General features: G+C 43.7%; 1 protein-coding gene and 1 long non-coding RNA gene across 2 annotated transcripts in view; one reads left to right on the top strand and one right to left on the bottom strand.

The window, feature by feature from the left end:
• Positions 1–24,690, bottom strand: part of COL9A3 (collagen type IX alpha 3 chain) — a 70,773-nt gene that overhangs the window by 3,443 nt on the left and 42,640 nt on the right. Inside the window, exons 20-30 of the mRNA XM_050918674.1 lie at positions 23,692–23,736; positions 22,494–22,547; positions 21,693–21,746; positions 17,008–17,061; positions 15,592–15,663; positions 11,879–11,914; positions 8,910–8,954; positions 7,451–7,483; positions 6,144–6,290; positions 4,079–4,133; positions 3,124–3,306 (exon numbers count right to left, since the gene is read on the bottom strand). Coding sequence (XP_050774631.1) covers positions 3,124–3,306; positions 4,079–4,133; positions 6,144–6,290; positions 7,451–7,483; positions 8,910–8,954; positions 11,879–11,914; positions 15,592–15,663; positions 17,008–17,061; positions 21,693–21,746; positions 22,494–22,547; positions 23,692–23,736 — 778 coding nt within the window. The remainder of the gene's footprint in view (positions 1–3,123; positions 3,307–4,078; positions 4,134–6,143; positions 6,291–7,450; positions 7,484–8,909; positions 8,955–11,878; positions 11,915–15,591; positions 15,664–17,007; positions 17,062–21,692; positions 21,747–22,493; positions 22,548–23,691; positions 23,737–24,690) is intronic.
• On the top strand, positions 753–24,685 carry LOC127031631 (uncharacterized). Its single transcript, XR_007768582.1, has 4 exons — positions 753–785; positions 20,484–20,602; positions 20,693–20,922; positions 24,238–24,685. It is a non-coding gene; the product is annotated as an uncharacterized LOC127031631 (long non-coding RNA).

Raw genomic sequence — 24,690 nt, 5'->3', positions numbered from 1 at the left:
CCAAAGTTCATAAATTTGGCAGCAATAATTAGCTACCCTAATTAGTATTGCTCAGAGGTCCCCAAACTGTGGGGCGTGGAGGAACATTCAGGAGGGCATTGCTACTAGACCCGACGGGGAGAGAGAGTCACCCAGCTCCTCTCCTGACCCCACGCCAGAGGCACTGTGCTTTGGGCTCCATGCCCAGTGCCCCAGCTGCTGACCCTGCACCCAGGGCCCCGGTTGCTGCTCTCAGCCCTGCCCCTGCCTCCTGCCCCAGCTGTGGCCCCAGCCTCAACCCCCTTATCCCTGCCCACAATACCCCCTCTCAGCCTTGGCTCTAGGGGGGCAGAGATGGGTTGGGCACAAGGTAAAAAGTTTGGGGACTGCTGGTATAGCTGCATGTGTATGAAACCTATTAAATTATAATGGTCATATCTCTGTACATTCCAAAATTACATCATAATGAGAGTAGGGTTGCCAGGTGTCTGGTTGAAAAGGGATCCTAGTGGCGATGCTGACTAGGCTGCTAAAAGTCTGGTGGGCAGCACAGCAGGGCTAAGGCAGGCTCCCTGCCTGCCCGGGCTCGGCACAGCTCCTGGAAGTTGCCGGCTTCTCTGGCTATTAGGCCCAGGGGCAACCACAGGGGCTCCTATCCCTGCCTAGCACGCTATCTCTGCAGCTCCCATTGGCCAGGAACTGCGGCCAATGGGATCTGTGGGGCTGGCCCCTGTGGGAAGTGCAGAGTCCCCTGGCCCCTCCACCTAGGAGCTGGACATGCTGGCTGCTTCCGGGAGCCACCTGAGGTGGGCCCACACCACAAACCCCCTCCTACATCCCAACCCGAGGGTCGGAACCCCCTCCTGCATACTAACTCCCTCCCAGAGCCAACACTTCACCCCTTCCTGCACCACAACCCCCTTCCCCAGCCTTAAGTCCCCTCCCACACCCAAACTCCCTCCCAAAGCCCACACCCCAATCCCAGCTCTGAGGGCCCCCTGTACCCCAAACCCCTTATCCTCGCCCCCACCCCAGAACCTGCACCCCCAGCCAAAGCCCGCACCCCCTCGCACTTCCCAACCTTCTGCCCCAGCTCTGAGCCCCCTCCCACACTTCCAAAACCCTCATCCTCAGCCCCGCCCCAGAGCCCACACCCCCAGCTGGAGCCCTCCCACACCCCAGCCCCCTGCCCCAGCCTGATGAAAGTGAATGAGGGTACTAGTAGGGTGACCAGACAGCAAGTGTGAAAAATCAGGACGGGAGTGGGGGTGGGGATAATAGGAGCCTAAAAAGACTATAAAATTGGGACTGTCCCTATAAAATCAGGACATCTGGTCACCCTACAGCAGGGGTAGGCAACCTATGGCATGGGTGCCAAAGGTGGCACACGAGCTGATTTTCAGTGGCAGTCACACTACCCGGGTCCTGGCCACCAGTCTGGGGGGCTCTGCATTTTAATTTAATTTTAAATGAAGCTTCTTAAACATTTTAAATATCTTATTTTCTGTACATACAACAATAGTTTAGTTATATATTATAGACTTATAGAAAGAGACCTTCTAAAAACGTTAAAATGTATAACTGGCACACGAAACCTTAAATTAGAGTGAATCAATGAAGACTCAGCAGCACACCGCTTCTGAAAGGTTGTGGACCCCTGGACTAGAGTGTAGGGGAGAGCGAGTGACGGGAGGAGGGGGAATGGAGTGAGCGGGGGCAGGGCCTCAGAGAATGGGCGGGACAAAGGCGTTCGGTTTTGTGTGATTAGAAAGCTGGCAACCCTATGAGACATTTACTAGTGGCTTCCCAAAAGCAAAAGTTAAATTTCTGCAGAACCAAGTTCTTTAGTGTGCTGCCCCCTAGTGTTTTATCTCATGTATCACAGAGGATCTATACATTACATTTAGGAGTTTTAAAATCTTCAAATGCTGGATTTGCTTTCAGCAACTGTTACCAATTTGCAATGTTTGCACATTAATTGTAAGGTGTAAATAGCTAATGATAAAAGTCCCAATCTTGCAGCATTTGCTTATGTGAGTAAGGTCTGTAGGCTCAGGCCTAAGTAGCCTTGAGATGCAGCATACTCTGCCTTTGTCCTCCTTCCCTCCCACCACTGCCCCCCGCACCTAACTTTGTCCTAACTTGCCATCTTAATTCTGTTTAAGGAAAATAAACAAACACACTTGCTTCCAAGAAACACACAGTTAAATATTTAGTCCTAAAGGTATATGTCACTTTGCAATGGTAGTTAGGTTGATGCTAAAGGTCTTTTGTGCAAAAGTTTGCTATTTATGGGTAAAATTCCGGATTTCCCCTCAAAACCCAGGTGATTGGGTTTTTATGGATTTGAGAAGCAAAATCCATCCCCCAACACGGGCAGACCACAGTGCTGTAGTGAACCACTCTGCAGACTTTGCACTGGCCATCATGGCTGGATTATTCTCACACTAGCAGCACAAGGAAAGTTTATGTTTAACACAGTACTGTACTGTATTTGTTTTGGGGTTTTTTTGGTCTGTGCTGCTGCCTGATTGCGTACTTCCGGGTTCCAAATGAGGTGTGGCTGACCTGTAAGTGCGTCACTCTGGCGTTCATGACTCTGAAGTTCTACTGTACTACTGAGGAAGCTATTGGAGACAAATGAAATGGCATGGACGATGGCACAGGAACAGGAGGGGGAAATACTGGGAGGAGTTCAGGGGGACAGTGGTCATAAATCCCCAAGACAAGCCTCACTCCTCATTATACCCAAGTATATCACAGTGATGAGGATTTACTTCGTTAACTAAACAATAGGTGCCTGTTAATGCCTGGAGCTTCAGCAGCTGCACACGCTGCAGTGTATACTACAGTGCATAGCCGTCCCAGATTATTTGATTCTTATAAGCAGTTGATTCTTACAAGTGGAGTATTTAGTATAGAAATCATTTAGTTCCAGTGGTTTTGATCACTATATGCAGTTGATTCATATATCAGTAATTCTTATAAACAGAGTGCACTGTAATACAGAAAATCCTAACCCCTCTCCCCACTCTAACCTCCCAAGGACCTGTTCCTGCATCACTGAAGTTAGACGTTTTCTCAATGATTTCAAAGGGTGCAGGTGCAGGTTCATTAGGCTGCCGCTGATTTCATCTTACTCACCTCTGGGACCAGGGTCTCCAAGTTCTCCTGTCGGCCCCCTATATCCAGGTGGACCACGAGCACCGGGATGACCAACACTTCCCATTGCCCCAGGTGGACCTAGGGGACCCGCTGGACCAGGTCGACCCATCAGTCCAGGAGCCAAGGGCCTTCTCAAATTAGCAGCTAACTGTGCAATTTGTTCTGAGGAAAAAAAAACAACAAAACCAAAACTAAGTTCTTTTGCCTTATGCCTGTGTCTGAAGTTTGAAAACCTTTTTCTGGTATGTGACATTTGCCACCAAAGTGTATCCAATCAAAGGAGACGATTATAGGCTCTGGATTTCTGAAGCTAGAATCTGTCCTGGTAACCCACAACCAGAGATGCCTTGAGCTGAATCAGGTGAATGCATTTTGATAAGATGACAAAAAACGGTTTTTCATTAGAGTAAACCTCTGGACTTGTGGGGCGGGGTGGGGTTTGCTCAGAAACATCTAAACACTTTGCAGACTGATGAATTTTTTCTTTCATGTTATTTATAAACTAAAGGAAAACACTTTAAATAATTTTGAAGCAAAGTTTAATGGAAATTAATACTCAAGTAATTGAAATAGGTTTGCAGGTTTTAGTTTTCGCCACAAAAAGTGACAAACACAATCTTCAAGAAGCAAAATATTCAAAAGACAAAAAATAATTTCTTTGAAGCAAAACTTTATTGCTCTATCAGGAATGAAATCCCGTGACCTGTGGCATCATAAAACAGCAACTATATCAATAAGCCATTCAGTGAATGGAAACTATACTTTGCAATGATTGGCTAGTAATACAAGTCCCATTGGAAAGGAATTCCTAATGTCTCAGATTATTACAATCATTGTTAAACTAAACAGAAACAAGTGTTCTCTGACTACAAAGTGTAGCTATATTCTGATACAGACCATAATTAAAGTTCAGCTATCTCCCAGTTATACTCACCATTTATCATTCCCTCACAGAGTTCTCTTACATGTTGTTCACTGGCCTCTTTGCCCTGCAATTGACAAAAGAGTCCTTACACAAAATCATATTATTTCTTGTCATTAAACTATTGATCCCCGAAATAAACTTATTTCTAATGGACTGCAAAATCAAGCAGAAGAATTTCTATTAAGAAGAAAGAGTAGTTTCTTCAGAAAATATTAGCTTCAGCCTTAAGGTCCTGGGGTGGTGGTAATATTAATGAAGTTGATTTTAAAGTTAGTGGGAATGTTGTGGTGCTAATGTTCCAAGTCATATATTTAATTTGTTGTTTATTTGGCCTTTACTGAAAAGTGAAACTCAAGCGTGGGGAAAATAACAAATCAAACCCTAATGTGAGTAATACTATAATGACCCAACAGGAAACAGGTTTGCATTTTTAAGTTATTGACTGCTATCAATTTACTTTCTTAGTGCTCTCACAGTTATGGAGAACAAACATGACTTCACACATCACATCCAACCCGTGAATGCAGGTAACTCCTAACACCACATCACATTGAGAGGAAACTAATCCTTAAAAGGTTAATTCTGTGCTTGCAAATTGTGCACCTTTTTGTACAAATAAACTGCTTCTGCAAATCTGCTAGTTAGATGCGCAGTTACCTGATTTGCATGCACAAATGCCAGTGGTGGAAGTGCAAAATTAGAAGCTGGTCTAATGCTGATGACCTTTAATTTGTTCATATTTGTGCCCTCATTTGCAATTCTGGGCACAGTTATTTGCACCTGCAAAGCTGAAGTCCAAGTTAAAAGCCCCTTTAATCTTTGGCACATAATGTTTAAATGTTAAAATCCACTGGATGAGGCCTTTTCTTTTCTGATCTGACTAAACAGTTGCCAACATTAACACACTAGAACCAATTGCCCTCTGAGAACACTTAGCAATTGAGACGTACACAGTTTAGTGTTACTCTTAAGACAAATTATAGAAGGCAGGCCAGGCTCCTATTATCTATTTACATTTTTATGTTACTTTAGTGCTGTATTGACAGCCTTGGAGATAGTTTACATTTATTCACAGAACAGGAGCAACACAGGTAGTGTCAGCACATGCTGCTTCAACACTATTTCAGCGTGATTCAGCCCTACTCTGGAGGGACAAGCAGGTAGTTCAGTCTCCATGCCCTATCCATTCTTTGGCCCTTCTCAGGGGACCACCCCAAGGGAACCAATTAATACCAGCTGTGATATAGTTTTGGTGGTGTGGACACTCGTCCATTGGGAACTGGACGGAGAACACCAAGCACATTTCACACAGGCCTCTGAGGGTATGTCAACACTGCAATATAAGCCCAGGGTTTGTAGAACTTGAGTTAACAGTGTGGGAAAACTTGACTGTCCACAAAACTTGACTATTCAGAGGACAAAGAAAGTCAGCCTGTGGGATTGTGGGATACTTTTGCCACGAGTCCAGTGGAGCTACATCACACTGCAAAGCAATAGGGCTTGAACCCTGGGTCGCGGCTTGACTCAAGTCAGACCTACCATTCCTGTGGGGTCCTGGGACCCTGGGTCTGAGCCTGGGATTAATGTGATTTCTATGTAGACAAAATTGGGTTAGGCTTAAGCCTGAGTTCGAACCCTGGGCTAATATTGTTGTGTAGACATACCTTGAATGTCCATGAGATGGTAACTTTCATTCCCTTCTCACCTGCACCAGATCTGAACCAGCAACCTGGAGTTACAAAAGTTACACATCCTATTACAAATTCCCTGACCATCCGCCTCCCACAGGCTGGCATTTTTATTTATTTCTGCCATTAAGGACCTCTTCTTTACTGACTTATAGCAAAGGAGATCTTTCCTCTCGGTCCATTAGCCTGATCTGCTTCATAAGGTACTGATGCTGCAAGTACTGCAAGACTTGTCCATTTGTGAACAAAAGGGCAAAAACTTATTTTGTAAACTTTCTCTAAACAGAGTCAACCCTACACCCAAAGTCCAGCATAACCGGTACTGCCTGTTACCCATCCATCCATTTCCAATGCAGGACTGTGATCAAGGAACAGATGATACTTACTGGAGGGCCAGGTTTTCCAGTAATGCCAGGGATACCTTGCTCTCCCTGGTAGCCCATAGGTCCTGGATGACCTGGAATCCCTTGCACACCAGAAGTCCCGTTAGGTCCTTGTATACCTTTAGGACCCAGCTCGCCTCTTTCTCCTGACTAAGAAGGAAGAGAAACCAAACAGCTTAAAACAGGAGGCTCAGCATATTGTTATTCTTTCATAGTATTTCTTAGTTAAGCTTTTCCTTCTGGCTTCTGTGTTTTCTCTCTTACTGACATAGTGGCTATGCTGACCACGTATGTTCCTCATCTTGCATGTATGGGTTTACATGTCTATCATGATTATTATGCATGTTTTAGGCCATATGCATGCTACAGTTCAAACAGTGCTAGCAGCAACGGTATTCAAACCATTCTAGTGACATAAAAAGGTCACACAGTAGCAGATTTACAGCATGGTTCTCAGAACACCACCATTCTGGGAAACCATGTCAGAACCAACAGCATTGATGCTCCCTTGCTTTCCACCGTAGCATGGACAGGGCCTTTGATTTCAAGCATGGAGACCTAACTGTTTCTTCCTTTTGGTATGTTACCATTATAGTAACAGCAATTCATTCCTTCTCAAGGCTGCTGCTTATCTGATCCTTCCCAGGGCCAAATTTCTATCTCATCAAGACGTCCTAAGTGATGTGCTAAGAGTTCTGAATAAATTGTTTTCCACATTAGGCATTTTCAGCAATAATCAATGGCACTACCCCGGCAGTTAAAGTTAAGCCTGTGCTTAAGCGCATTGCTGCATGGGGCTAATTACACACTCCCCCATTCTACATTGCTGAGCTTTTACTCCCACAGACAGATGTGGGATTTACACACACAACTTAGGTAGCCGTCCTTGAAGACTCCATGCAGAGTGTGCATGAAAAATCATAGAATCATAGAATATCAGAGTTGGAAGGGACCTCAGGAGGTATCTAGTCCAACCTCCTGCTCAAAGCAGGACCAATTCCCAACTAAATCATCCCAGCCAGGGCTTTGTCAAGCCTGACCTTAAACACCTCTAAGGAAGGAGATTCCACCACCTCCCTAGGGAACGCATTCCAGTGCTTCACCAGTCTCCAGTGAAAATCACAAAGGTCAACACTAAGGGTCATCTAATGGCTATATTAATGGACCACAGACCAGAGCTGAAAATAAAAGACAATGCCACCCTTGATGCTGCATAACCCAATGAGATCAGAAGCTACATTGGGATGTGATAAGCACATTTGTTTCCTTAACATTTCTGTGACTTTCAATCTGAAATGGATGACACTTACCTCTCCCTTTTGTCCCGGGGGGCCGAAAGGACCCTACAAAGAAAAAAGGGAAGTTTGATCTTATTCTTCTCTAAAGAACAAGAATCAGTTGCCAAGTAAACATCTAAAAGCAGATCCTTAAGCTCTTGGAAGCAGGGACCACCACTGTGTGCCATACTTAATGTAACGGGATTCCTGAGCAGGGTCTGTGGGTTCTACATCAATGCAAAGCACAATATTGCAAACAGGGGCATAGAAAGCCAAAGGGCACTGCCAGGAGGTAGGATAACCCCATTGGTATCTTTCAACTCGGGGGTTGGGACAGAAAATTGGGTTGCCAGAATTTTTCAAAGGGTTGCGGTGCAACTCCTGTCCCACGGGGCTGGCTGGGCTCACCTCCCAGGTCCCAGTGCCACTCAGATTTGGCCCAGCCGTCATGATGACAGGAGTCTGAGTAGGCCAAATTTGAGTGAGTGGCACTGGAACCCCACGAGCCAGGTCACAACTCCACTCACACAACTGCAATGCTGAGAGCCAAGCGCAGCCAGCCCCACAGCACAGGAGCTGCAGGAGCCGCCACTGTGGGGTGAGTGCCAGGCAGGACCCAACCCCCAACACACACTAGGGGGCAGGATCTGACTGAAACCACCCCAGCACCTCCACCCCCAGGTCATGACAAGCCATAAACATTTACAAATGGACCCTGAGCCCAAAAAGGTTGAGAACCACTGTGACCCCTGCAGATCTGCAGAGCAGTGCAGGGCTCGTCTGCTCAGCAGTGCAATCCTCCGACTGCTGGAGAGGATGGGAGAGGGGCTGAAGGCCAGGGGATAAAACAGGTTCAGCTGTGGACTGCGCTTGTAAGGAATAACTGATCGGTTTAGTTTTACTAGTAAAACTAGAGGATTCCTCACCTCTGTAGACAGGGATTCATCATTAGACCCACATACCAGGGCTGAACGTAGCTCCCTGGCAGTGACAGCCTCCATTGAACCAAAGCCTCAACACCCAAGAACAGAAAGGACTGTCAGCTTCTATGCACTGTGCAGTGCACCTGATCTCCCTGAGGGGTAGAAATAACGAATGATGAATCCCTGGCTATTAGGGTGACCAGATGTCCAGATTTTATAGGGACACTCCTGATATTTGGGGCTTTTTTTAATATATATAGGCTCCTATTACCCCCTAGTCTGTCCCGATTTTTCACACTTGCTGTCTGGTCACCCTACTGGCTATACACATGAGAAATCCTCCTCCAGTTTTATTAGTCAGACTAAAATGGGCACAGTGCCGTTGGTGAATGGAATACTTGGTTTGGTTTCACAGGACACCGTTCTCTTTTCACAATCAATAGTGTAACTGTAGCCTTCGGAGCCCTCGTGTATTCAACGCTGGCAGGTTTTAATAGTCATTGGTTCATTAATCTCTGGGCTCCCACTGTCTGATATGTTAAATTTTGTTTTGTTTAAATGACACCTACCAGTTCTCCTTTGTCACCTGGCAGGCCATCTGCTCCAGCATTGCCCTGATAACGAGGCACAACAGTTAACACATGAGAACCTCACCAGTGGGTTTGCAATGGTTATTCACAAACATGCACTACACTTTCCAAGTGAGATTTACTCTGTCAGGGCCCAGTCCTTTGAGCCCTGAGTACCCTCAACTCCTACTGGCAGCAAAGAGGATTCAGTACCTTGTTGTTGCAGTGGGAAAGTTTTCTGACTTGGAAAATAGATATGGCAAAATTAAGGTATGCTCCACAATAGCTGTTCTGCTGCTCTGAATGGCAACCATGGATAACAGGCAGCCTTCTGCAAGAGCTAGGAGCCCTTTGCATCAAACTCATTGTGGCAAAAATTTAATTCTAGAGTGACGAGCAAGGGCTGAACCCATAAGAGACAAGGACCTGGCAAGTGCTGATGAGCAGCAATGCAGCCAGAACAGGTGTCCACACTTAACACTCTTTGCTCCAGGAAGATAGTTCTGTGCTAAGTCTGTTCATCAGACAAAATTCCTTGTTTAAACCAGGATGTGACCTCAAAGCAGCTGGTTGTATTAATTCAGCTGGACTACATGGGCCTAAAGAGTTAAGGTGTTAACAAGACCCTGTTATGGTTTAACGTTAAAGGTTTGGGGTTTGGTGTACAGAGACTTGGCATGGTTAGTAGCACAGCAAACCATTAAACGTTATTTTAACCTTTTATTAAAGACACAGAATAGAAGGAAAAACAATTAAAGCATTTGAAATGTAAAGTATTAAGTAAGGCTTTCATTTTAACAACAGATATTAATTTATTCATTTTAGCTGGGAAAACTCCCCTTGTTTGATGGGTTTTTTTAGATGCTCTGAAAGAGGGTATTAACTGTCCTTTTTGGGGAAAGAGAAGTTTGCAGAAATGGACTGGAGCTTTCATTGCTACTGTTGTTAAAGTCTGATCCTATTTCTGAAGAAAACTAAACAAGACAGACAGACAGACAGACAGACAAAGAGAAAAGAACAGCAAATATAGAAAATACAGCTTCCATCTCTGGTGTTTGACTTTCACTTGCAACCTCACTGCTGGAAAAACAAAGGCAAAGCACACTGTTTTATTAGTCACTTTGAGATCTGGCAAACTTATACCAGCATTGAGCTGTTTAGGGCACTGATTTTAGTTGCCCCTTTCTGGTGTTGCAAATTATGCAGCATTGGCCAGCTACGTGGGAAGTTATTAGACAAAAGGAAAAAGGAGAGGGATAGGAAAGAGGAGAAAAAGGCAGAGAAGGAAAAGGACACCTGGGTGGGAAGGAAAGAGAGAAAAACAAAGTCTCAAATCCCATGTGGTATTTGGGACTTAGCTGGAGCTGGTGGATGTGGCAGCATTATTTGGGTTCTGGTTTTTGGCCTAGTTTGGTCAAGACAACTTTTAGGACTGGGATGAAGGAAGTCCAGGGTCCCAGGAGATAGTGGGGGTGGCAGCCAGGATAGTGAAGCTCACTCCAGTAGCCAATTTTTCTCCTCAAATTCTCTTTCTTGAAAGACTCCAAAAGGGGGTGGAATAGTCCATTCCCTCATTATTTTGTCCACTAATTAGGCCTAATTTCTGACACACCAATTGTGGTTCATTGATTTTTGGTCTCACACTGTCCAGTTTTCCAAGCATGATTTCAACACAATCCTTGAGGCCTTTTTGTTTGGACTAATTCAGTCTCTCTGTGCTTTTGTACCTTTTCCCATCAACATCTGTTATTAGGTTATTATAACACCTTATGAACTTACACCCACTTGTCACAGTTAAGCTCACAATTCGGGTACATTTGTAGGTCCAATTATCACAGCAAGCCTCTGAAATAAAGTGCATGCAAGGAAACTATTCATAAGCCCTTACGAAAAATAAAATCTAAACTTCAACAGTCACAAACTTGGGGTCTACCCAAAATCGGGCCGGAGTGTTTCCAGTGATGTTTGAAACCAGATGGCTAATTATTAAGTTGCAGCTTTATTTCCGAGTTGGGCTCATACGAGGACAAAAGTCTCCCAAGACCCATTCGGTGAATAGCTCTGTATGGCCATGTTAAGCCGCAATATATAATCCCTTTTCCTTTAAACCACCAGATGGCGCTTGTTATTCAGGTAGGAATAGAGACAATATACAGAGCTACCCCTTGGTATGTGCTGGGTTTACACGTTTCAGATGCCACTCAGAATGGCACAACAAGATGGCTAGGGTATTGGCACAGTTACAGCCCATAATAAACGACATTGTGCTGATGGTACAGATCGGGACTAGATGTCTTTTTTAGATTTAGACTTCACAGACCCTATTGAACTTAGACTGAGCCTGCCCTTAGACAGCAAGAAAAGGAGGACAGAAGGCATAATTGCAACTGATAAACTGTTGCTGGGAATGCATTCCATTTTCTGCAGAGATAAACCACATTCCTCCACTGATCTAAGTTACATATTTCAAGGAAGGTCATCAATTGAAGCAATCCAAACATGACAATTTAGAAGCGAAAGTTTATTAAGGGCTAAATGTTCCTAGCCCCTACATAGTTAATCATTGGGGGCTTTAGGGGGGGCTACCCATGTGAGTGGTGAAGCAAACCCTGCTTTACCACTCACGTGGGTATCCCCCCTGAAGATTATAGGCTGACTTTTGTGAGTTCGGTGAGCAAGATTTGGCCCCAAGCAGTTTAGTTGCCATGTACTGTGACTGCAAGATAGACACAAAGGATCTTGAGCATGGCATTTCAAGATACCTTTATTAAAATAAAATACATTGAGCACACACAAAAATTAATCAGAAGAAAAATGGGTTGGCTGTGTCTGCTGAATAACCTGTTAATTTTAATTGAGAGGGAAGTTGGTAATGCTGTTGAATAGCTGTGATCAAGCTACAGTTAAATCATATTAGTTGAATAAAATGAGAGAATAACCAGAAAAGGAAAGACCAACCCTTGGCTCACCTGGTTACCTTTGGGACCAGAAACTCCACCAGAACCCTGGAACAAGAAAAAGGGAGAATGAGCAGGGAACTGTTCTTTTCCCACGCATTCCTAGCACAGTCAGATGTTCCCTGGCACAGTGAGGGGTGGGAATACTAATCCTGTAATTGCCAGCTAAGACAAAGAGGCAGGACAGGGATCAGAACTCATTTGTATTTCTTAGAATCAACAAGAGGTTTTAGCGTTCAGTTTGTTTTGCAGCAATATTCTGCAGTCACTGTGGTTCATATTTCTTTCTTGACAATTACAATATACATAAGCCATGAGATGATAGGTCACAATTTCCTTCTCTGAATTGGCTCTCTCACCTCATCTCCCTCATAACCCATTCAACCTGCCAGCCATTAAAAATAACTTTAATGCAGTAGGTCTCAGTGTTTGAGGGCCCCTCCCCACAAGCCTTCCGTTCATTCTCTGTGGCCGCTAACAGTAAATTGTGGTCATTGTAAGAGTTTGGCTTATGGGATACTCTGTTCATACTATCCTTGTTAATTCACTGAACAAAACTAAAATGCCGTGTGCAGTTAATTCTGTCCATTTACATCAGACTCACCTTCCTTGCTCACCCCTGGGTAAGGTTCCTTTCCCTCCCTTCCCCAAGGCATGTAAAATATTCATAGATTTTTTATCATCATGGTATAGAGCAGGAGAGTGAATGTTTGTGCCAGGACTGTGAATGTTCATAACAGTTTTACAAGGTCTCTATTACTACGTCAATTTTCACAAGGGTTTAGGGTTATCTGTTCCTGACTTCGGCATCCACAGAGAAGCATGACTTGGGAACTTGCCAGTAAGGGACCCACCTTGTCTGGTATCCTGTTTTAAGTGGCAAGGTCAGATGTCCATAGGAGTAAAAGGTGAACCAGGCAGCTGTAATTTATAAACCTTGGGGTAATTTAGCCAGTCTGAAGAAACATTCCAAGAACAACCATGCCCCTTTAGCATTCAAAAGGAGAATGAAGCAATACATTGGCAGCCCTGGCCTGTGACTTTGGATCCATCTAACACAGCCAGAAGCCAATTCAAGTTCTGAGGACCTTGGTCTTTTCTGCAATGCACTGTTGGATGGGTTCAATTATTGTAATCTTAGAACAGCAGTTTTATGGCACATTCATCAATTTGGCAATTGGCAAATATGTGATTTTTTTCCTAGCTGGTTCTAGAAACTTCCAGCAGAACAACGTGATAGACACACACATAGAATTAGTAGGTGTCATTTCATTAAAGTCAAGCCCTGAAGATCAATTAAAAAACTGAAAGTTCTATTAAAAAGTTTCCCTATTAAAATAATTCAGAGGTAACAAGCCAGAAGGTAGAAATGAATCTGGGTATTTATAACTATTATTTTAAAAATGAACCAGTGGCAAATGCAATATTATTCCCCAAACTCTGTGACAGGGCTACTTTTTTTTGTTTATTTATTTATTTATTTTTTACAGTTACTTGTTCTCTGTTCACTCATTTTTAACAGGGCCATAGTTTTAAAGGGATGCATCATCTCCAAAAATACATTTTTCATTGTGGAGATTCTTGTTTCTACAGTACGCCTGCTGTTGTAGCATCCAGACTCAGAGCCCCTTGTGACTGAGAAGCAGAAATCTCACCACAAGATTCTTCCAGGTCTAAGACAGAGGCCCATTATGAAATCCCTGGTGCCCGGGGTGATTATTTACACAGAGACTTTACCTACAAGCGGAAGTGAAGGAAGCCATGGAACACACGGCTACTGTTCTCCTGCAGGCCGTGGACGACTCACATTCATTTTTGCGCGGCTGGCTTCTTTTCAACGAGAATAATTCTATTTAAATCCAACCACTGAATTTATTTTTAAGTTCTGGCCTCGCAGGGCCCAGGTATGTTTCCGTTTGTAGAGAAAAAAGAAAAGATTTTTTTAAAACGTCCTAATTAAATATTCTAAATAACTACAATGCAGCTCTCCTGTGAGCATGGAGATCTTGCACTTCGATGAAATCTGCATATAGAGCAGGTAGAGTAAACCCTCTTCGGCTCTGTGTCCATTGCAAACAAATAGTCCGATCTGGCTGGGATAGGATCTGGAAAATCTTGTTGAAATAAACTATTCAGTCTAAACATAATGGGACGTGTAGGAATGGAGATGCTGCACTGGAAATGCTGATTAGCTCATGATTCCCCTCCCTCTTCCAGCTCTAACTCCTATGATTCAGGACTGGTTGTTTGTTTTTAACAACAGATCAGTAAAAGGCTGATTTGTCAGGATCATCCTGCTGAGGCTGACATCAGGAAGCATAAGGGAATGGTTCAGTTTATTAATCAGCTGAACCTATATATATCAAGACATAAGAACTTTGCCTATCCAGGTGGATCTTCTATCTTAGGTCTGGTCTACAAGGGGGAAGGGGGAGAATCGATCTATGTTACGCAACTTTAGCTCTGTGAATAATTTAGCTGAAGTTGACGTACTTAGATCTACTCACCGCGGTGAGTCAACTGCTGATTCTCCCACATCGACTCTGCATGCAGCTCTTGCTCCGGTGGAGTACCGGAGTCGACGGGAGAACGCTCGGTGGTTGATTAGACACGATAAATCGACCCCTGCTGGATCGATCGCTGCCCGTCAATCCAGCGAGTAATGTAGACAAGGCCCAAGATATTTATATGGTCCCATCCCACAGTGTCTGTGTGCCTCACAATTTTTAATTTATCCTTATGAGGCAGAACACTTCTATTATCCCCATTTTACAGAAGGGGAAATGAGGCACAGAGAGGGTAAGTGACTTGCCCAAGGTCACACACAGTCTGTGGCGGAGCAGGGAATTGAACCCAGGTTCTGAAGCATTAGACCGCCTAATTCTCTTATTTATATGTGCTGAATGGTATCGTGTGCTTGATTTTCAGCTACAAAGCCCCTAACTTGGCAGTAGAAGTTTTGCACTTGCAATGAACTGCAATTGCAAATGGTAAAATGTAAACATACAAAGACATTTTACTCTTGCAAGCCAGCAAGTTAGGTATCTAACCGCTCCTGCTTGCACTTGCACTTTGTTGCAGGCCCAGTTATTTATCCATATAAAACTGAATGTTCAAATTAGAGGTAAGGTTCAAAATAAGGATCTGAAAATGTTAAAGGCTGTGTTCCATCGCCGGTCTGGCAGGGAGCACAAGCTGGCGCAGTTCTGCTGGCTTTACTTTATTGTCACTAGCATCATCCAATTTATGGGCAAGAGTTGTACCTTTGAAAGATCTGGGGAAAATCCTGAGGAGCAAACAGATTGCTTTTGTTTCAGAATCGACAATTAGAGAAAAAATTAGTAATTAAACTGAGCAAGGACAGGCAGACACTGCTGACATAGACCCCAATGCTGGGAAATCTGCCATATAGGAAAGTTCTCCTCACTGTCAGAGGGTCCCCATAAAGGGCCACTACCTCACTCAAAGTGGAGGGAACGGGCCAGGGAGGGAGTAAAGTGAGGGCTGCTCTCATTCAGCCCGTCCTCTCAGGAGCAAACAAGAAAAAAGGTCAAAATGGGAACAAAACTTTTCAAATGACTTGAACCAAAACGGTTTCCAGATGTTTGGTTCATGAACATTTTCAAGATATTGACTTTTCACCATGATTTGGTATGGGGACATTGTTTGAGACCCCAGAAGTTTTTGCAGGGCGGCAAAAATCTTTCCTGCCCAGTTCTACTTACCCTGTCACCAAATTCACCACGAATCCCCGTAGGGCCAGGGAGTCCAGGTTCCCCACTGGCACCTTTGCGGCCCTAAAGGGAAAACAAGAGTCCTTGCACCTGTTAATATCCCAAGAGTTCACCAGTCTCAATACTGATTTCCTGAACAAAGTCATTAATTCCAGATTCCCTTTTTCCTTCTTTACTCTCCCGAGTCCCGACCACTATCCCTGTCCTTCCAGACCCCAGTACCACTCTTCTCCTTCCTCATGTCCTTGCTTGCTGGCCCTATCCTTCCCCTCTGACACCATTGACTAGGGGAAGGCATTTTGAGGTACTCCAGCCCAATCTCTTGCAGATCATCAATGGCATTAGCAGAGGTTGCTTAGCAGCCACAATAAGGCCATCTGGGTGCACCAATAGAACCAAATTTGGGAGTCAGGAAGCAATGAAGCTTCAGTACGATGAGTCTCCATGGGCCATGGATGATAGAGCCCTTACTGCTTTGATGTGGTCAGTACACTGAGAACTGTATGAAAACCTGCAGATTTTTTTTAATTCAAAGCAGCTTTATCAAAACACCCATGCAAAACTGGCCTGATGGCTTCTTGATGACATTTGCAGAGCCACGTGAAAGGCTTGAGGCTGAGCTCTCCCTGACAACGGAGGCTGGATGTGCTGCAGATAGGGGAGCACTTGATGATGCTCCAGAGTGGGTCCTCTGGACAATTCAGGTCTTTTGCTGCTCAGGCTTCGTGCGGAATCCTAGGACGGGTCTACACTTGGAAGGCTTTGCCAACACAGCTATACCATTGTACTATATCAGCAAAGCACTTTTGCCAGCATAGCTATCCAGCCCCAGCCAGAGTGAAGTAAGTTATACTCGCAAAAGCACGGGTTTGCTGGTGTAACTGAGTCTCCACCTGGGGCTTTTGCTGGCACAGCCCTGTTGATCTGGGACCCCAGATCATCACTGACATTGCTATGCTGGGACAAGTTTGTAGTGTAGACCTGGCCCTAGCCACTTTTTGGCTGGAGAGGGGAAAGTAGCTGCAATCTTGGGAGTGCAGGTGATGGGATTAAAGGAGGGGTCCCCGGGACTAGCACAGGGGACACTCAAGACAAGTGGGTTGGGAATATCCAGGTGAAGGAGGATATAAAATGATCAGATCTCAAAGACTTCCCCTGCATTTGTGAAATAAAGACAGTGTTTGTTCTTGCAGTGGATACAGTAGTATTTTGGCTACTGCTCTTTCCTTGCTCTCCCTTTCACTGTGTTATATTTAAGAAGGCATTAAGTATGTTCTAATTAATGGAAATCCAGTCCCTCCAATCATTTGTCACTATCACCCAATCTTCTTTGCCAGAAGTTTGCATGGACACCAAACGATTATAACCTGGTGGGTACTAAATTACCCAAATTTCTAGCTTACTGACCTGAAAGCCTCTTACACCTGGGGCTCCCAATGGGCCTTGAAGACCAAGTGCGCCCTGAGAAAGAGAAGAATAAGCATCATGAAGAAAGATCATTCACAACCAACTGAGTCATGAACACAGGTGAATTGCCTTCCTTATAACAACAAAAAGCAGGCAGCCCTGCAGTACTAACAGCCATTCTGATGGACGGCCATTGCAAGGCAGCTTGCTGTTTATTGAACTTTATTCCTATGATTACCATTAACAATAACGATTATTTCTGTTTTACTCAGTGCCTAGATTCATTTGGTTCTTACGAATGCAAGGGCCTAAGTGACCCTGGCTAGAGACAGGCACAGTAGGACTCGTGCTGTGCAAACTTCTCCTAGACACACAGCCCTAAGAATATGTCAGTTCAGACCTGACACTCCAGTTCTGAAGGGATACAGTTCACTGGCCTGATTCAGCAAGGCAGGGAAGCAGGGGTCTAATTTTAAGCACATGACTAATCCCAGTGAAGTCAGTGGGTGCTTTCTGACCGTGATCCGCTAAATGGTGCTTTTGTGACAGATACACCTGATCATCCTCTTGAGATTTCCGGGTTAATACAGGGGCAGACTGTCAAATAAGTGGCCAAGGCTTTTTACAGCCTAACAGGATCTTTTTGAGATAGTCTAAGTCGCAGGAACTGAAAACACAAGACAATCCCTTTGCACCTTTTCCAGTTCACAGATCATTTTGTTCTTAGTAGGTTGACACATAAGCCTGCTGGGAAAGAGGTTTTCGAGGGGAGGGGGAGGGACGGTAGATGGAGTTCCAAGCAACTCTAGTACTAACTATATATCACATATTTAATTGCATACAGGTTAAGCTAATTAATTCCCTGAACCATTTTTCAACTCTTACTGAACTGTCAGATGAAGTTAGGAAGAAAACTGGTAATTAAAGGAACAGACTGTGGGGGCCTGGCAAATTGAAAACCTGGGGCCTGATTTCCAGACGAGTTGAGCGTCCACCACTACAAGTGAAGCAAATAGGAGCTGCAAGCGTGCAGCCCCTCTGGAAGTCAGGAACTACCCCCTTGAAATACACACATGCAAATACAAAAGCATGACAAAGTGCATGCCTGGGGCAGTCACAACTGGCAGTCACATTCATTGCAAAAATGTATGTTTGTGCAGGCGCATTTTGCACCAGCAACTTCAGTCAGGTGTTTTGAACATGCAGCCTTTTGTGTTTTCTGTTATTCCAGCTAAAAACATTTCTGATTGAAAACTGACAGCTGCGTACAAGAGGCTAGGCTGCATTCTACTGAGAAAATGAAACACACAAATGATGTTGGATCAAATTTTGAAAGTGACTAAATGACTTAGGAGCCTAAGACTAAGCAATAAGTCACTTTTGAAAATGGGATTTAGGCTCCAAGGTCACTGGGTACAACTTTCTCAAGACCTAAGTCACTTAGGAGCCAAAATCCTATTGTAAAATTAAGGAGACTTATGTGCTTCTGAAGATTTTACCCCTTGTTTTGAGCTTTGGAATTATACAGAGAACTAGTTATATCTGTGGACAGAACCCAGCATGGTTTTTTGCCCCAAGCACATAAGATATTATACAAGTCACGAGCACACACTAGTGTTAAATCAATAAAAACTTAATTGACGTTACAGGCACTCTGGAGCAAAGCCACTGTCAGGGAGATCCAAATCAGACCTTAGTTCAGTGAAGTACCTTTAAACATATGAGCAGTTCCATGTCAGTAGGCTATGTAAAAATGGCACCATTTTATTCAGTAAGAGCCGAAGTCAATGGGACTTGTGCTTAAGGTGACCATATGTCCTGTTTTGGCCGGGACAGTCCCTTTTTTAAGCCATCTCAGCCGTCCCCACTTTTTTCCCCAAAAGGAGACTTTTGTCCCATTTGTTCTTGCTGACTTGATCAATTGGCAAGAGCAAACAGGACAAATGCCCACATTTGTCAAAAAAGTGGGGTGCGGTACAGAGGGGGCCAACGGAGATGCCAGTCCCCTGTGAGGAAGGGGCAAGGCTGGGTGTGGGGGGAAGCAGCATTCCAGCGTGCTCCTCCCACCCAGGTTTCCAGCGATCAGGCTTCCAGAGACCAGACAACAGCCTCCTGGGTTCCAGGAACCGGCAACAGCATGGGGGGGCGGGGGGAGGCATGGGCAAGTGGCTGAGGGTGTCCTGTTTTCTCTTTGGGAAATATGGTCACCCTACAGATGCTTAAAGCTGGGCACCTTCCTGAAGTACCTTCCTGAATCAGGGCCCCGAAGAATAGAATTTCACATCTGCTATTAATTCTCTCTCGTTAAACAGTCTAACTTTTCTTTTTGAGTAATGATTTCCCAATGTAGGTGCAGTGTATTTATCAGAGAAATACAAATAGCATGATAAACTGCCACGAAAAGAAGCATTTGATTCACTGTTAAACCTCTCTTGCCATTATGCGATTGAAGCAGAGAGGAAAGTTTAGGTCGTAGGTGAAATTCTGCCATGAAAGTGACTGTTTGAAAATGGTACTGTGAGGTTCAACACACATTATCTCGCAGTGACTCTATACCAGATTTACTCAGTTTACGAGTTAAAAAAGAAAAAGCCTGTTTTTCTAACTGCCAGGCCTACAGATCAGGGCTTTGGAGCGAAGCCTGGAGCTGGAGCGCAGAGCAGTAGGTTTGTGCCAGGAGCTGGAGCGGAGCCAGAGCAGAGCAATTGAAAAATGTGATTTCTCCAAATCCCTGCTACAAACTCACTCTGGAATCTAAATGTCCAGTTGTGGTCTTTCTGATTTGTGCATCATTAACAGAATCATTAACAGAATCTCTTTTACTGAGAGTCAGATTAAAATCTAGCTCAGTAACCCATAGCTGTGTCTGCTCTGCATGGCTCCCCAGCCTTAATTTTTTAAAGGAAGAAGACATGATCTAGAATAAACTCAATCAGCAGATCTAATTAAGTAAAATAGTGCCATTTTTATACAGGCCCTCCACTGACTATAACGACACTTTCATGGCTCTCATTTTTTCCTTCTACTTTCATTTTCTCATTTAACTTTGGAACTGTCTTTCTTACAACCAAATATCTATTTTTTCCCCTCCCCAATTTTACTTTGAAATTTGAGGACATAAAACAAATAATTTTTGTATCTCTAGGGTTTATTTCCCTTTTCTAGGAAATTTAAAGAGCAAGCTGTTCTGAACAATAACTTATTAAACTGCTCAGTTTCTGCCCAAGTGGCACATATGAAAAAATCATCTTAGACGTCCTGTAGGCTTCCTGATTTCAAAAATACTTAAACAAGATCAAACCCCCCTGTAAATTCAGGCCCAACCACAACAGTAGCACTTGTTGGAAAATAGGAAAATAAATGGTGGTCCTGGAATTTTTAGTATTGTGAACGAAGCCGGTTTTTTATCTTACACCATTCTGCAGGAACCCAATGGGGAGCAATGCAATTATCTGTAGACTCTTCCTTCATTACAGCACTCATAGCTCTTTATTCCCTGTGCTCGGTGGCAATGCTGAGAATGGGTATGAAGCATCCTGTTTTGGACCCAAGACTGATGAGATGCTTCAAACCAGAAATTCTTTACAATTTACAGGTGAGAGGAAAAACCTAAGCAATTAGAGCTGGGCAAAACCCACTGTTTCATTTCACACAAACATTAGTTTCCTTTTCAAAATCCTCACAGGTTTGTGCTGTCTCAGTGTCTGGATTTGAACCAACTCCCAAAATGAAATATCATCAAAAGCCTCAAACATGACCTTCTTTTGCATCAAACTGTGCGGTCATGAGTTTGCTGTGATTTTAATGCAAACCATAAACGGGCACAACTTTGCACAAAAGAGTGCAATGGCTCCCTGCATGTTTGCAAGCCTTTCGACACACCTCTTCCAAGTTTCAAGGCTGTAAGTAACCTAGGTGAGTTGTATGATTTCAAATGTTGTTATAAACATTTTCTACAGCTATGAGATTTGCTAATGGGCTCTTTAAATCTAGCAGACAATGGCCCAACAGCTGGAAGTTGAAGGTAGACAAGCTCAGAATAGAAACACAGCATACATTTTTAACAGTGAGGGTCATTAACATAGGAAACATTTACCAAGGGCTGTGGTGGATTCTCCATCACTGGCAATTTTAAAATCAAGATTGGATGTTTTTCTAACAGATCTGCTCTAGTTCAAACGGGAATTATTTGAGGGCAATTCTCTGGCCTGTGTTATGCAGGAGGTCAGACCATATGATTCCAGTTGTCCTTTCTGGCCTTAGAATCTCTGAATGACACCTAAAAGGGACGGCTTTCACGTTTAGAGCGCTAGAGGCCAGGTATTCCAGAATAACCCTTATTATTACCAAATCAAGAAGGTGCTGATTGTCCAAGCTGCCATCATGTAAGGGCACCAGCCACATGAATCAGATGGGACAAATTCCCCTCTCCGTTACCTCAGTGTAAATATGGAACAAGCACAGTGACTTCAGTCTGGTTACTCCACATTTACACTGGGGTAAAAGAGAGGAGACCTTGGCCCATTTACTTTGGGCTAAATTCTCTGCTGGTGTAAATCCACAGACATTATGCCAATAGAGGATGGAACCTTTTATTTTAGCTTGATGGTGGCTCTGAAGATTGATAACAGAGCTGTGTTTTAACTGCAGAAAGGTTATGCTTGAAGAAACAATGTTCTACTTACAGACACTCCTCTAGGTCCGGGCTCACCTCTCTCACCAGGGATACCGGCCTCACCCTATCAACAATATCAAAAAGTTATCGGTACTGTTCGTCAAGCAGGAACTTCACCCTTCCCAACCCACTGTAAAACCATTACACAAATATATCATTCATGTCTCACATCACTGTCAGTTCATGAGTATCAGCTAGTTAATAAATTATAACAAAAATACCTAGCTCTTATATAGCACTTGTCATTCATAGATCTCAAACTGTGTTACAAAAGGAGGTCAGTATCATTAGCCCCATTTTACAGAATGGGAAACTGAGGCAGAGAGCAGTGAAGTGACTTGCCCCAGGTTACCCAGCAGGCCAATGGCAAAGCCAAGAATAGAACCTGGGTTTCCTGAGTCCCAGTCCAGCGTATTATCTTCTAGGGCACACTGCCTCTCTAGACTGCTTGTTTGACTCCACTGCAGCAGGGCAAGTGGTATTTGAGTTTCTAATGAACTGACATGTGACTTCCATCCCACATCCTGCTCCCCAGATAAAATCACACATAATGTTTCTACATCCACAAGTGAAGGACTGTTTTGTCAGCCCTCATTACCACACTGTACACACATACTTTTTATATATCTTTGTATAAAAACCACATATATGTGTGTGTGTGAGAGAGAGAGACACGTTCATAACACTTATTATGGATATGCCAAGCTCAGTTGTGCCAGAGAAGCAGCATGTGAGCTCAAGCTCAGCGGTGGAACTTAAGAGGCACTGAATAGAGTTTCATGATATATACATAAGATGTGGAGATACCTACAGGGATACCAGGCTCTCCCGATGGACCTGCCTCTCCCATCTCTCCAGGACTACCCTGTAGTGGGGAAAACAAACAGTCAGCTGGGCAGAACTTCATAGTCACTTCTGTAACTTCCCTACCAACCAGCTGGTAGGAAAACCATGAAATTAATAAGTCTTGCTGGGGAGACGGGATAGTAAAACGTGCTAAAAGACAGCAATAAAACTCCAAGAAGAGAAGAATTCTTATAGCATATAAAACTATAGAACAGTTATGCTAAAGTGCACATGCTGGAACTTCCAATATATTATGGAACACCATAAGTGGGAGGAATTTCCTCCTGACCTCAGCCAGTGATCAATCTACACCCTGAAGCATGAGGACTAGTAGCCTTTGTATATAGTATGTAATAATGAGGCTGATGCTAGATAGAAGATTGAAAGGGAGGGAAAGTCAGAACAAATACACTTTAATGAGCAATTTTACGATGAGTTGCCTCAATCTGTTTCAGATTTTCTTTCATCAAACTTTGCTGAGAGCCAGTCTGGTGTCTCAAAGTGTAGGAATGAAATGCATTGTTGTAAAGATTCCGTGTAGCTTATCTTGAAGGGGACTGTTGATGCAGATTTACTGACAGTGCCATTTTACACATATTGTGTGGCAGCCATGTCAAGTCTTGTGACTTCAGGGTGAAAGTTTGGCAGTAGAGAGGCAAATTCCAAAATTCTGCCACTGGTAGGGTTATCAGAGGTCCGTTGGCGGTCTTTGGAATTGAAGCAGACTGTCTAAAGAAACTTGAGGGATCTTCCCACAATTAAACCCCCTGCACTGGATATTTACTCACTGGAGACTGAACTGTGCATTTTATACTTTTGCATTTTAATTTTCCGAAATACCCGTCAAAGTGAGATCTTCAGAAGTCCTTTTGAGAAACACCTGAGAAGGTACAATGTGCACAGCCAGGCGAATATCCACACTGTGTCACCTCAACAGGTGACGCAAGCAGGCCAATTTTAAAAAGAAATGCAGGCCATGATCCCTAAGGACTCAATCCTGTAAATATTTATGCACGTGTTTTCAGCCCTTTGACCTCAGTGAGACTATTCTGGAGCTCAGAATTAAGCACGTGTGTAAGTGTTTGCCAGACTGGGCCTAAAATTGCAGTGCACTAAGATGACACACACAATAGTTTCCCAGTGAAAACTTCTCCTTAACTTACTACTTCACCCTTTGGACCCTTGTGACCTGGTCTTCCAGGTAGCCCCTGAAAAAAACAACAACAGAAATTGTGCAATTTGTAGAATAACATTTACTGTCTGATTAAACTTATACGGGCATTTAGAATCACAGGACATAAGTTTCTATTAGAGACATTTTTCCATGTGAAAACAATGGAAGAAATTACCATCTAGTTCATTATCCAGAGTGCTACCCATACACTTCCCACTGACGATAATGAGAAAAAAAGGTGAACATGAAACATACAATAATAATAACAGTAGTTTGTACTTATATAGCACCTTTCACTCAACGATTCACTTTACAAAGCAGGGGCGGGGTAAGTATTTATATCCCCATTTTACTGATGAAGAAATTGGAGATCAGAGATCTTAAAATTTGGCCAACAATGTCTTGGAGTAAGTCAGTGTTAGGAATACTGTAGACTCTGGTCTCCTGACTTCCAAGCCCTAGCCCCTTAGGCTAAGGGATAAATGTCATTATGATGCTAACATTTTTCCTCTTTGTTTTCTTTCTGAAATATTAGGACACAAACTAACACCATGGCAACTTGCCTAGGGTTTCAGCCGCTCTGTTGTGGTGGCACTGGGGCAGGAGGTGTGCCACTGTCAACTGATTCACTTCACACTGACACAGCTGTGGCTGACACAAGAATCTGGAGTATTACTAGGTGATTATCACCAACTGCAGGGGACGGAATCACTTTATCTTCTCCTAAAGCCCCAGCAAAGTCTTTTGGCTGCAACTGGATTGGATCTGATCATTTCTCTTTATATGTTTCTAGCTGTATTGCCATGATTTACTGTGCAAATATCCCAGATTGTTTCCAGTCTGTATAATATACTGTGCACAGACATTTGGCGTTCTCATGTTGCACCATGGGAAGCGAGTCTTATGTATGCGCTTAAACGTTTGAGACACATGGTGAGACAAGAGGCCAGATTTTGAAAGACATCTGGGCACATCCCAGTGTGAGTTA

Source organism: Gopherus flavomarginatus, chromosome 11, assembly GCF_025201925.1.
Source record: "Gopherus flavomarginatus isolate rGopFla2 chromosome 11, rGopFla2.mat.asm, whole genome shotgun sequence".
In the NCBI taxonomy this organism is placed as follows: Eukaryota; Metazoa; Chordata; order Testudines; family Testudinidae; genus Gopherus; species Gopherus flavomarginatus.
This window is presented reverse-complemented; position numbering and strand designations above follow the sequence as displayed.